General features: G+C 41.1%; 2 protein-coding genes across 6 annotated transcripts in view; one reads left to right on the top strand and one right to left on the bottom strand.

The window, feature by feature from the left end:
• LOC114664509 (pyruvate dehydrogenase (acetyl-transferring) kinase isozyme 2, mitochondrial-like) overlaps window positions 1-13,738 on the bottom strand; it is a 905,310-nt gene that overhangs the window by 472,698 nt on the left and 418,874 nt on the right. The window lies entirely within an intron of this gene.
• Window positions 1-13,738, top strand: part of LOC114664453 (collagen alpha-1(I) chain-like) — a 32,123-nt gene that overhangs the window by 3,498 nt on the left and 14,887 nt on the right. For 3 of the 5 annotated variants that reach the window (XM_051936379.1, XM_051936375.1, XM_051936376.1), the window contains 21 exons: window positions 201-245; window positions 404-457; window positions 3,416-3,469; window positions 3,628-3,681; window positions 3,945-3,998; window positions 4,118-4,171; window positions 4,252-4,296; window positions 4,594-4,647; window positions 5,057-5,101; window positions 5,201-5,254; window positions 5,712-5,810; window positions 5,900-5,944; window positions 6,039-6,137; window positions 7,820-7,873; window positions 8,095-8,202; window positions 8,466-8,519; window positions 9,975-10,073; window positions 10,377-10,430; window positions 10,601-10,699; window positions 11,162-11,215; window positions 11,667-11,720. In XM_051936379.1, coding sequence (XP_051792339.1) covers window positions 201-245; window positions 404-457; window positions 3,416-3,469; window positions 3,628-3,681; window positions 3,945-3,998; window positions 4,118-4,171; window positions 4,252-4,296; window positions 4,594-4,647; window positions 5,057-5,101; window positions 5,201-5,254; window positions 5,712-5,810; window positions 5,900-5,944; window positions 6,039-6,137; window positions 7,820-7,873; window positions 8,095-8,202; window positions 8,466-8,519; window positions 9,975-10,073; window positions 10,377-10,430; window positions 10,601-10,699; window positions 11,162-11,215; window positions 11,667-11,720 — 1,332 coding nt within the window. The remainder of the gene's footprint in view (window positions 1-200; window positions 246-403; window positions 458-3,415; window positions 3,470-3,627; window positions 3,682-3,944; window positions 3,999-4,117; window positions 4,172-4,251; window positions 4,297-4,593; window positions 4,648-5,056; window positions 5,102-5,200; window positions 5,255-5,711; window positions 5,811-5,899; window positions 5,945-6,038; window positions 6,138-7,819; window positions 7,874-8,094; window positions 8,203-8,465; window positions 8,520-9,974; window positions 10,074-10,376; window positions 10,431-10,600; window positions 10,700-11,161; window positions 11,216-11,666; window positions 11,721-13,738) is intronic. The other 2 variants (XM_028818537.2, XM_051936378.1) reach the window with 2 other exon arrangements.

Genomic DNA, 13,738 nt, shown 5'->3' on the forward strand with positions numbered 1-13,738 from the left:
GTCAAACCCCAAAAGTGATCGGAAGGCTTGAAGTGCATGTGTGATCCCCACTCAGGGTCCTCTAAATCCATCCAACTGGTTTGTATTGTTCAGGCCCAGTACCAGGTCACATAGTAAGCCACCCACCGAGCAAAGATCTTACCTTTTCTTGGGTTCCCTTTCACATTTTGATCTTTCCTTTTTTGTGTTTCCCTTTCTAGGGTCCAATGGGTCCCCGTGGTCCTCCAGGACCTGCAGGCTCTCCCGTAAGTACACTTTTGGTTGATGTTTCAGTAGACCACAGCTGATTTTCTAATTTCCACCCTAATTAATGCTCACTTAATGGGCTTAATAGACATGTACAACAATGATAGGCCTGCTGCTTTATGGATTCTGCTAACCACATTATTTTGCTCATTTTCAGGGTCCCCAAGGTTTCCAAGGTCCACCCGGTGAGCCTGGTGAGCCTGGTTCTTCTGTGAGTATATAATTCATATCCAATAGTTTTAGTAGGTTCATTTTTGATGTTCTGTCCTGATTTTGGTGTCATCTTCACTCCCCACTTCTCATCTTGTCAAATGTCTTCCTGACTGATGTCATGTCTGGTGTCACCTGTTTGACCCACCTTGCACCTATAACTGGTGTCACATGTCCAATTCAGATGTGATGTCATCTCCATTCCGTACCTTTCCTCTTTATCATACCTTGCTCACAAACATCAATTACACACATAGTGTGCAGTGTCCACATTCTACCTCCTGACTTCTCTTCTTCATGGATGTCAATCCACATTTCTTTTTCCACTCTCCACTATTTCACTTTTCCAGACTCTTCTTAAATGTGTGTGGTGACATGTACTCTTCCTCAGCTTTTATCTTGTCATCACTCTTCCAAAGCTCATATTTGCTGTCATCTCCTCACCTCATGACTGATCCTATCTCACATTCACTTGATGTGTGATGTCATCTCCACTCCATATTTTTTTCACCTTTATCAGATCTTCTTCATTAATGACATTCCCTCACCTTACCTTTCACCTCAGCGCATGTGTGTTCTTCATTGATGTCATCTCCATTCCCCACCTTCCATTTAATCACTTCCTTGGTCTCATTTTGTGTGGACCACCATCTCCACTCTATTTTGGTGGAATCTTGTCTTCATTCAATGTCCTCCTTACAAATCATGTGTGGAATAGTCTCCTCTCCTTGCTTCTCTTCTGTTCACATCTCTCGTTTAATGGTGTCACCTTAACAGTTCTTTTCCATCCGCAACTCACTTATCTTCCCCCTCCAGTGTATTCTCCACACATCATCTCTATTCTCCAGTGATGTCACCTCCATGGCTCACCTTTGGCCTAGTCACTTCAAAACACTACTCTATGACATGGTCTTAACTTCTCAACTGTCTTGTAGTCCAATCTGTTGTCAAATTTCTTCTCCCCTCATTTAATCTTCAGCACTAATCTCTACTACCTCTCCTCTTTTCTAACCACGCACTCGAGTTTTCTGTTACGGTTTCTGCGTCTAATGTCATCTCCTATTCACTGGTATTATCTTCACAGCTCATTTCTTCCCAAAGTCCCACTGACGTCATGGTCGCACCGCTTATTTGCGGCCATTACCTTATTCTCCTACTTTAATCACTCTGTCTACTGAGGCCTCCTTTTCAATTTGGACTCCACTTCAATGATATTATGTCCATGCCTCTTGTTTGGGGTCATCTCCTCCATCTTTTGCTGCATGTTCTTTAGTCAGCTCCTTCTATACGGGTGTCATCTCTACAGCTTACTTCTTGTGTAAAGCACATTCCTCTTCACTGATGTCATGTGAAAGCCTCTCGTTTGGTGTAATCCTGTAAATTTTATTCCTTATTTTCTATGGCAATCTCCACTACTAACTTCTTCTGTAATCATTCACCTTATCTTCTGTCATCAACTTATTCAATCATATCTCTTCATTGGCAGTATATTCATAACCCATGTTTGGGGTCATTTCCAGAACCTTCTTCTCCTTTGATCATACATACTTACTTTTTGTCTAAGGTCTTCTCCTCTTTATTGATGTCATATTTATGCCTCTTGTTTGGGGTCACCTCCTACCTCTCAGCATTACCTTCTCTGGAAATCTTCTCCTTCCCGGTGTCATCTCCACAACTCGCTTCTTATCTAAGACCAATTCCTCTTCACTGACTTCATGGCCATACCTCTTGTTTAGGGTCATTGGAGTTTTACTCCTTATTTTCTGGTGTCATTCCCACTACCCTCTTCTTCTGTGACCATATGCCCTACCCTCACCCCTTATCTAATGTCATCTCTTCCTTCCCGGTACCATTTCCACAGCTCACCTCTTGTTTAATCACATCTTTTCTTCATCAGCATTGCCTTCAAAACCCAATGTTCAGGGTCATCTCTGCTACTTTCTCGTCCTGTAATCATACACCCTGTCTTCTGTTGTCATCTCCTTGGCTCACTTTTTGTTAAGGGCTGCTCCTCTTTATTGATACCATGTTCATGCCTCTTGTTTGGGGTAATCTCTCACTTTGTTGCCTTAATTTTTTGGTTGTCTCCTTGTCTCAGTGTCACCTCTACAGCTCAATTTTTGTTTAATCACATCTCTGCTTTAGCAGCCTTCTCTCCAAACTCCCTGTTTGGTGTCAGCTCTACTCATCCTCTCATTCCCATATGTACTTCCTGGTGTTTTTTGTCACCGTATTTCACATGTACTCTCACTGTATCTAACTAGTTCATTGTAATCTCAGCTTCTACTTGTTTCTTTTGCTCTCTTTTTTACATCTACTATGCTCTGAAATCTTCTACTTCACACCTTTTATCTTCTTGCTATTTTGACAGTTTCTGGTTTGAACTTGATACTTCCAGGCATTGTTTTTCCTATCTTCTCCACCCCATGTTATTTCCTCATTTTCTCTTTCTCCTCCATTCACAGCCTTTGTGCCCACTGATGTCCACTCTTGTTTCTCAAATCAGATACCAAGATAGCTGAGCTCTTTCTTTCTACTGTCCATTAATCACACCTCAATCCTCCACTGTAATGACTTTCTTATTCACACCTCTCATTTCTTTTCCTTTGATCTTCATATTTGTTTTCCCGCTTCTGTGATTTTCCCTTGATTTTAATGTCACTTCCTCTTCGGTAACACCTCTTTTCCCCAGCTTCCATCCATTTTCTCTTCAATTCACACAGTTTCATTACTTTCTCTTTGCTTCCCATTCAATTTCCTCTGATCTGTTCTTCTGGTATCCTCCATCAAAGCTTCTTGATATGTCCTCTAATATCATCTCCCTTCTTCTCCATCTCATTTCCTCCAGTTGCTGTTTTGGTGTGGCCTGATAGTCAGCATCACAACTTGATCCTGTTCTGGTTCCTGCTTCCTGACTGAATTGTTAACACTTTGGTATCTTTTACTGTCACTTCCTTAGGGTGCAATGGGTCCCCGTGGTCCAGCTGGCCCCCCTGGCAAGAATGGTGAAGATGTAAGTAAACTTCAGTTGTTTCTCATGGTTGAAGAACCTACAGCATATATTCAAAAAAATTCAACATTTTGGTTAATTTTGTATGAGCTTCTTGACCTCTCAATGGCCGTGAGTATAAAGGATAATGGAAGCTGACCTGTTCTTTCTATTATCTTTAGGGTGAAGCTGGCAAACCAGGCCGTCCCGGTGAACGCGGTCCCTCTGGTCCTCAGGTGAGTGTTCTACCATTTTGAAGTAGGCCTCTAATCCTTGAGTCCATTGTCAGCAGAGTACCCATCTAATTCTGAGCATTGTCTCTCTTAGTTGGGCTGCCTGGACTAATGCATCCCAAAACGTTCTCTATTATTGTTCCACCATCTTCCCCATTAGAGTTGCCTATGAATGCTAAAGTGACATTTACCACTGATAGTTCCAAAATTTTGTATAGAAGAAAGTGATTGACTTTTCTCCATTTTTTCTTCTTCTTTTTTCTCAGGGTGCTCGTGGCTTCCCAGGAACTCCTGGACTTCCAGGAATCAAGGGACACAGAGTAAGTAAGGCCTTCCTGGTGTTAGTGCCAGCAGGCCCAATAACATTTCTCCTGATGGCCTTCCCACCATGTCCCCTTTGACCCATGAGTTACTCTTGTCTTTTTTTCTCCTAATACAGGGTTTCAGTGGTCTAGATGGTGCCAAGGGTGACTCTGGACCAGCTGGTCCCAAGGTGAGATAACAGCCAGTGGCTCTTGTTGGGTTCCTCCTTTGTGGATTGACATGGTTTGACCTTCTGTTCTTCTGTTGTAGGGTGAGGCCGGTGCAGCTGGAGAGAATGGAGCTCCCGGAGCAATGGTACATCTCTATTTTAAGTTTCTTTCATTCATTTAGAATATGGTAGGAAGTTAATTGAATAGAAAAGCAAAGAGGTCTCTAAGCAGGCTAAGATCCAGAGATTACCTTCAAATTGCAAGTAATTTTAGTGAGCTGAGGCAGCTGGAATTATGGGAGACATCCTAGTGTGTGGGAGAGTCATTGACCTAAAACAGATCTAAGAAAAGTGAAGTCTGAGCCCATTTTCCATGGCTCAGAGGTTGGTGACTTATTTTCTACAAACCCTCATTGATGTTGCTTTTTTTCTTTCTCTTTTAGGGTCCCCGTGGTCTTCCCGGTGAGAGAGGTCGCCCAGGACCTTCTGGCCCTGCTGTAAGTAATGCCCATCTTCTTGATTTTTTTCTAACCTATTCTTGGGTGGTTGGAGCCAAATGTATCTATTATGGATTAAACAAGGGGACACCATATTCCCCAAAACACTTTCTATGGAAGTGACTTCCAAAGATGCAGTTTTCAGTCCATTGGAATACAAGATGGCCTGAAATTGCACCTGTTGGTTTTGGTGGCCTGACCTTTGGGTATCAGAATCCTGCACCAACACACACAGTGAGTCAATGTCAGGACCTGCCTTTGGCTGAATTTTATAGCCTGTGCAGAACCCTTAGTGTCAACTTCTCCATCCCTTGGATTCACATTCTCATGTCTTGAGCTACGTAGGGTCATGAAGTGGCACATCCATGAGGACTACAGTTCAGGCACTCATGTATGCTTCCTCTTTCAGGGTGCCCGTGGTAACGATGGACCTTCTGGCGCTGCTGGACCACCTGTAAGTATCTGAAATGTGAAGGTATATCCAGGATATCGAATAACTACCAAAACTGGACCTGCATCTTCAATCTTGCGCTTTCTTATTTTTCTTCTTTAGGGCCCAACTGGTCCCGCTGGTCCTCCTGGTTTCCCTGGCGGTCCTGGTGCTAAGGTGGGTACCTGTTATGGTTTGCACTTTTCCAGCTTTTGTCTTAGGTTTAGAGGGAATCAGAGTGCTACCTAGACTTGAGCATATCAGAAGAGCTCAATAGAAGAGATCCTATGTGATAACACGCTGAACGATATTAATGGTCAGTGGTGTGATCAATCAACACAGAGCCCAGATCATGTAGGTCAGAAGCAGAAGTGTCTTGAGTTTGAGTCTTTAATGAGGAAAGACAAGAAAACTGGAGACAACAGTTAGTATGAGATAATCAAAAAAAGAACAATCAGGAAGGGAAAGATATCAGACTTTCAACAAGAAAACAGAAAGAGAAGTAAAGAATAAAATAGGAAGCACCTAAAGTAGATGTTGGACTAGCCACTGTTTTACCTGAAAGTCTTGAAGATGTGCACCAAGCAGAAGATGCTAAAGAACGAATCTCTTCTCCCGCCTCTTACACATCTAGGGCGAAGTTGGAGCTGCCGGTGCCCGTGGTGGTGATGGCCCCCAGGGAGCTCGTGGAGAACCCGGTAACCCTGGACCTGCTGGCCCTGCCGGCCCTGCTGTAAGTCCAAGTTCTACACACCCTTTTGGAGCTTGAGGTCAGGACAGTTAGAACCCTGGTATCAATTCTCTTGTCCTTTTCATCTTTAGGGAAACCCTGGATCTGATGGTCAAGCCGGAGCTAAAGGTGCAACTGTAAGTATGCAGAGATATTATGCTTGTTAGTTTATCATCCTGATTTGCTTCGATGTTTCCTTCCTCACAAATGCTTTTATGTCTCCCCCTACAGGGTGCTCCCGGAATTGCAGGCGCTCCTGGCTTCCCCGGACCACGTGGTCCCTCTGGACCTCAGGGCCCAGGTGGTGCTCCTGGTGCTAAAGGCAACAACGTAAGTTTGAATCTGTTTGGCTGGAATATATGATATATGAATATATATTAATCAAAACTTGGTCTACAAAAAGCTGAAAGCATAAAGAAACATTGGGAATTCAGTTCATTTTAGCATTCATCCCTACAAATTAACCCAGGGCCCTGAATGAAAGCAATGAACAAAAATGAGACACCCGACGCAATAAATGAAATGAAATGTTGGTGACGTCCAAATCTGTAAATATTTTTCAAATAAAAAAAAAATACTAATAATGCAGTTGGAATGATAACCTGAACACCGTTGAGCAAAACCTAAATACAAATTTAGATGGTGGGATTCCTTTTGATGTCTTCTGCAACTGCTGAAGAAATCTTGCAGGCCAGCGAAAGTGTGCGCTTGGGCATGGCGGATTACAATCTGCAGATCATCCATTAAAAGTATACTTTACTAATGAACCAAAGGTTGAGTGGGCAACGGCAGTAAAGGCAGGCACTTGCTGAGGATGACGCTGCTGTGATGACAGTTCCATTGAAAAAGGCTGCAGTTATAGGTGGTGTCAGCGCAGGTGAGGGGGCAGTGCTTATTATTCAAGCTCCGCCCCCCAGCACATGGGGCAAATGGGGTTGAATGCACCTCTGAATATACATTAAAATTTTTAAAACATTAACAGTTAAATTGCATATCGGGAATGTACACATAAATAAATCTACATATATTAACATACACAATATATTTATACAGATATATACATATATTTATACATAGATACATATAATATATGGATATTTTAAAAAAGTAGTTTTTATACGTGTACATATATGCATATAAATTGTACATACACACATACTCTCTATATAAACTATATGCTCTATATATGTACCGTGTATAGTTATACTATGTATATATATAGACTGACAGACAGACAGACAATATATATATAGTGAAACATACAGACCTATGGTCCTAAAATAAAATGCGAAGAGCTTACACTTGGTTTTGAATTCTTCACATGTATGTATCATGCCCTTGGAGATTATCAATAGATGTGCTTGGGGGTACTGTGCATTAATTACTGCCCACCAGTAAAGTGCCCGCAAGGTTGTTGCCACCTAAAATGTTTTGAATTTCCAGAGCATATCAGGTCATACGCTATTGATTAAAAACAAGATCAAGGTTCATGTCCCATTAGTTGGTGTGTAATCGTGTGACAGATGGACAGATTTAACATTTCATATATTTAGATATTATATATAAATATTATTTAGATATACATATAAATGTATTTATTTTGCAGTCCCAACTCACAGGAGTATTTAATATTTTAATTATTAGACATACGCCCAAACCATGAATCTGCAAATGGGCACCAATAAACTTAAGGGCATGTAGCACAGGGGCAACATGAATGCCATCATCATATCACAAAGGTCCTGGACATGTTCTTGACCCCACAGAGCTCATTTGATTATAATTTTGTGAAACTGTGCCTAAGAAAGGAAGATTTGGGGCTCTTCAGGTGACAAGACTAGACCTTAGCTGCTGATGCCTAGAATGGGTTTATTTAAATTGTGGGTTCTGCCTATGGTGCTCTTAGTTTTTCTTCAGCTTCATGCCTGTTCATTTTGATGTGATGTTGCATGTTTGGTTGTTAAGATAATAGTGTGGAGCCAAATCTCTAAGCAGTGTTTTTAATCTTCCAGGGTGATGTCGGTGCTCCTGGTGCCAAGGGAGAGCCCGGTGCCAAGGGTGAGCCTGTAAGTAGACCTTTCTTTGTATATCTGGCTGCATATCATGACACTTATTCTCACCCATGCTGTGCCACAAAGAAACTTTAATATCCATAACAGATTAAGGACTCCTTGTCTTATTTGGTAGCAAGAATTATTTGCATGAGACACACACATGTCCAACACACACACGCACCTTATTAAATAGATGGATTAAGAGTAACACTGATCACATTGCTTCTGTTCAGGGTGGTGTTGGTGTTCAAGGAGCTCCTGGCCCTTCTGGAGAAGAAGGAAAGAGAGGTGCCCGTGGAGAACCTGGTCCCGGTGGACCCCCTGGCCCTTCTGGTGAACGAGTAAGTGAACATTTGCTTGCCAAATGAAAACAGAATTCCAGAATGGATGCAATTAGGTTGGTGGCTAAAGGTTGTCAGTTGTGACCCTTTGCTTTGAAACCACCCAAACTGCTTGGCATCATCCAACCAGTCCATCTTCAAAAACTGGGCTCATGCTGACCTCTGAGGCTCATGAAGATGCCCAGACAGACTATCATGCTGGGTCTTGAGTTAGCATGGGGGTCATGAAGCAGATTTTAAAATCCTGTTGTTTCTCTCTTTAGGGTGCCCCTGGTAGCCGTGGTTTCCCTGGTGGTGATGGTGCTGCTGGTCCAAAGGTAAGCATTGGAATTACATGTCACAAGAAAGACAGGAAAAAATGTGGATTGAGTGGAATCATGGGTAAACAGACCTATGTAAATTAACCCTGCATCACACTTTTAAATTTGATCAGACCCCAGTCTATTTTGTATAGTGCCCTTTACAGTCTGAATATTTACTAAGTACATGGCACTACAGGTAGCTTATAAAGCTCCATTCATTGAGAACCCTCTCAATAAGCACTCCTACTCCGATTATTATAATGCATTTTACATTCAGCACCTCTTAAAAGCAATTCATATTTTTGTATGGCACCTTTCAAGCAAATAATTTTACATAAAGCCTTTGACAGGGAGCTCATCAAGCACCCCAAAAACGTAATCATATTATAGAGCAACTTTAGACTCCTTTGAAATTATTTGGCTGACCTCATCTTCCAAGGGGACTTACCACAACTGAGAGATACAAATGGTTACTTTTATTTTTATCAATTGGAGCACAAGCAGGTGAAGTGACATTCTAATGTTCACACAGTGGTGTCAGCAGTGGGATCTGAACCCACAATCTCAGGACATGAGCTCCAAAGCCTTAGCCACTACTGTGTCACACTGCCTGACATTTGTTCATAATGAACGCTCTTACAATGCCTTGTTCCATGTGGACAAGATTACTTTTATATAGCACCTTTTAAAAAACATTGTTCAGAGCGATCATTAGTCATTTTTATTAGTATGTCCTCCTTTGTTATACAATACCCCTTATAGTGGGCACTCTCACAGAGCACTTATTGAGTTAATATGGTGCTTTTTACAATAGGCACCCCCACCAAGTGAGCACTGCAAAACGAGACCTCACCGATACCTCATACCAATCTCAAAACTGCTTTATCTAATTCTGAGTTGCTGGGAGCTGGCACTTAACTGGGCAGTACTGGGCACAAAATAGGAACCAGATCTGATATGGGGGTTTTGGGTCCCACCAATAGCACACACCCAAAGAGGGACACTTTAGAGTCTCCAATTGCCTAGCCTGCATGTCCTTGGGGAAAATGAGAACCATTAATCAATGTTTTATATAGTGCCATATAGTGCCATTTCCAGTGGGCACCGTGGCACAGCAATCATCTGTGATTTACTCATAGTCTACATTACAAAGCATTGTTATTTAATATAACGACTTTCACGACATGTGGTCTTATAAACTGCCTTCCCTTCTGAGTGCTGCATAACACGCTGTCTTATATAGTGCCATTTGAAGTGAATCCTGAATAGCACTGACAGTAATGAGTCTGTTTTGATATAGCGCCTTTCACATAGCACTTTACAAAACTGTCACTTTTTATTTTAAAGGAGCGAGTCTCAAAGCTTCACTCCAGTTTTTGGTGTAGGTTAAGCTGTGAATCACCATTGAGATCAGTGGAGGTGAAGGCCAGACCTGACTTCTGATCCTCTGATTATTTCTCTTGCATTTAGGGTGCCCCTGGTGAGCGCGGTGCCACTGGCCCTGCTGGTCCCAAGGGTGCAACTGGTGAAGCTGGACGTTCCGGTGAGCCTGGCCTGCCTGGTGCTAAGGTGAGTGACTTGTATTTTGGTGCATATGTGCCAGTCTCTGGAGCTCCCTTCAGCCCTGTTGGTATAATCCTAATTATTGATGGGACTCCTTTCTCAAAAGTATGGTGGAATGAGATTGTGGCCTTGAAAGGTGGTGTCCAAGCGTGGGCCGATGACCTTGGCCCTGCTATAACCCACGCAGGGCCTAGTGCCCATTTTCACCCTTCCCTCTAAAAGCCCCTTTGCTTTCTGGCAGGAGGCTTCATGTAAATCTCATTCAACGTGATTGTAATGTCTTCTGTTTCTTTATTTCTTTTCCTTTAGGGATTGACTGGTAGCCCTGGCAGCCCTGGTCCTGATGGCAAAACTGGCCCTGCTGTAAGTCCACTTCTTTTTTTGATGAACAAAACACCTGAGTGAAATTGGCCACAGTGAATGGACAAGCAGCCTGCTGGCCATAGTGCATGGACTACAGTACAATATTGAGAAGAAAAGAATTTGGACCCTGCGTTGACTCACTTCTTTAACCTTCTGTCTGTCCATTTTAGGGTCCTGCTGGTCAAGATGGCCGTGCTGGTCCACCTGGTCCTGCTGGTGCAAGAGGTCAACCTGGTGTCATGGGATTCCCTGGACCCAAGGGTGCTTCTGTAAGTACTGGGTGTTCAGATGAAAAATGGGGTGTGGGAAAGGGGGGTAAGAATTAAGATCACCTTTACACAGAGATGTGTCTACCATTGTGTGACTCTAAATGGTATACATTTTTAGGAACTCCAACCCTATTGTCTGTATGGGTGGGTGGGGGTGTCCAGGTAACAATTTAGCTGGTTTAAGCCTGGAAATGGCCCTGTCTTTACTGGTACAGTTATGGGATTAGGAGGAAGGGTATGAGAACTACCTCTTTTTATTCACTTGAAGGTGGACCAGGAGGCTGCTCTCATCCCAGAAGGAGAGATCATGCCTATGCTCTTCCCCTACCTGACCATCCATCTTTGTTTTCAGTGTCCAGCACTTGGCTGAGAACTGAAAGAGCAGAATGTTGAGACAATTTCTCCCTGGGCCTCCTCTGGTCCTGTCAGTCCTAATGTGTGTCCATTGTTGTCATCTGCCAGGGTGATGCTGGAAAGCCCGGTGAGAGAGGTGTTGCTGGTCCCGCTGGTGCTCTGGTAAGTATTTTGGTGTTTTAAATCATCAACGATTACTACATAGCATCAGTCTTTCATTCAGTATGTTTATATCACAAGGTGCATTAACAAAAATAAATAAATAAAAAAGCAATCTGAACATTCTATAGTGCTTTTTGTAGTAAGAATTGTGACAGTCATCTTAATGTAGTGGCATTTATAGTGAGCACTAATGCAAAGCAATCTTGATATTGTAAAGCACCTTCTACAGCGTGCGCTGGTAAATGCTGGCTGCACCTGTCATGGTGTTCATTATTGGTTAGCTCTTTATCAGATGACCAACAGAAGACTTAGAAAAAAGGGCCTGCCTAGGTGTAAGCCTCATGCCACTGAGAGTTGGCACTCCATCAGCTTCCAGAATGTTCCACTCTCAGAATGTGCCAGTGCCACATTGTGGATTCTGCTAACTATAATGCTCTCTATTCTCTTCTAGGGTGCCCCAGGCAAAGACGGAGATGTTGGTGCTCCTGGTGCTGCTGGCCCTTCTGTGAGTTCCCTTTAAACTTTTTTACCATTAAAAAAAAAAAAAAAATATTTATATATATATATATATATATATATATATATATATATATATATATATATATATATATATATATATATATATATTACACAAATGGACTTTGAATATTTTACCAAAAAAGGTCAGGATGAAAGTGTCTCATAGGAGGCCGAGATGGTTACTCCTGTAAATATTGCAGTCATGGTTTCTACCCAAAAGAGGCCACTGTACATAAAATCAAAACTTTTTAATGCGATCCAGACCTTCTAAGGCTGTGCCTTTTAAAGACCACCATGTCATATTTTAGAAAACAGGAAAAAAAATAATCTGTATATTTATATAGTCTAAAACTAATTATTACTGAAGAACTGGAGTATAAAATCGCATTATGTGTCATACAGTATAGTACAGTAGAGTATAGTGTACCCTTCTGAGTACTGTGGTATACTCTATATAGCAGCAGCTGTATTAAATATTGTTGGGTGTGCATAATAAAGTGAAATTCATACTTGCATTGCTAAGCACAGTAGAGGATGATGTAGTATAGTATAAGACTATATTATGTTGCACATTAAATACACTGGAGTGTGACTTCATACAGAAAAGTAAAGTACTGGATAAGGCAGCAGCCCAAGAAAATAAAGTGAGGTATAATAAAAGAATGTGATGTATAAGGCAATGCATTAAACAAGGTATAATGTTATAGTATTGAAAAAAAAATAGCATAGTATAATGTAATGCAACACAACAGAGTATAGTGTAGTACAGTGTAGTAAAGAACTGTATAGGGTAATGCATCAAGCAATGTATAATGTTACAGTATAGAACAGTACAGTATGCTGTAATGTAATTAAACCATACATTATAGTAAAATAAAGTATAGCATAGTAGGGAATGGATTAAGCAGGCACAATATTATAGTGTGGAACAGTACAGTATCATATAATATAATGCAACCAGAAAACATAATATAGGCCTAATGAAGAATGTAAACAAAATGGATAAGGTAATGCATCAAGCAATATATAATGTTATAGTACAGAACCATACAGTATACTATTATGTAATTCAGCAAGACAGTTTACAATAGTATAATGAGTAATAGTGTAATAGAGAACTGCATAAGGTAATCCATTAAGCAAATCATAGAACAGTGCAGTATGGTATTATATAGTTCAACAAGACAGTATACAATAGTATAATTAATAATTTAGTAGTTAACTGTAGAAGGTAATACATTAAGCATAGTACAGTGCTGTAGTATAGTATAGAATAACATAGAATAGAGTTACATGATTCAGAACATTAAAGGCAGTACTGCATGTCATTCTATGGACCAGTACAACATACCTTACTGAGATACAGCAAATACATTACAGCATAATATGAATTAGTATTATGCAGCACTGTATAATGTAAAATAATAAATATTACAGTGTGATATCATAGACCAGGAGCTGACTGATTGAAATAGTTTGGTATGCACAGTATGGTAGCTCACAGTACCAAACAGAACACATCGTTCTTAACCCCACCTAATCCAGTTTAGCATCACAGGGGCTCAAGCCTATTTCAGCAGCCTCAGGATTCAAGGCAAGAACCAGCACTGGATGAGCTATCAGAGCATTTCAGACAGCACAATGAAACGTTGTGAAATAATTAAGTGGCAGTACATTGTGATATGGTAACATAATGTACAATATAACATGATATATTAAGCACCAAATAATATGACATGGAAGGTATCAATACTATTTGATGCAACACTACAAATGAGCGCAGTACAGCATTATATAGTATAGTAAAACATGGTATAGGGCAGTATAGAGGGCTCCTTACATCCAGTACAGTATGATATACCCTGACACAGTTCAAGTGAGCGTTTATGGCATATTATAGCATGGGTAGTAAAGTAAAAGAGTATAACATAGTAAACCATGAAACTGTAGGATAGAAACAAAATTAGATTCATCACATACAGAATTGAAATTGTTTAGTAAATG

The sequence above is a fragment of the Erpetoichthys calabaricus genome, chromosome 14 (assembly GCF_900747795.2).
Source record: "Erpetoichthys calabaricus chromosome 14, fErpCal1.3, whole genome shotgun sequence".
Classification (NCBI taxonomy): Eukaryota; Metazoa; Chordata; class Cladistia; order Polypteriformes; family Polypteridae; genus Erpetoichthys; species Erpetoichthys calabaricus.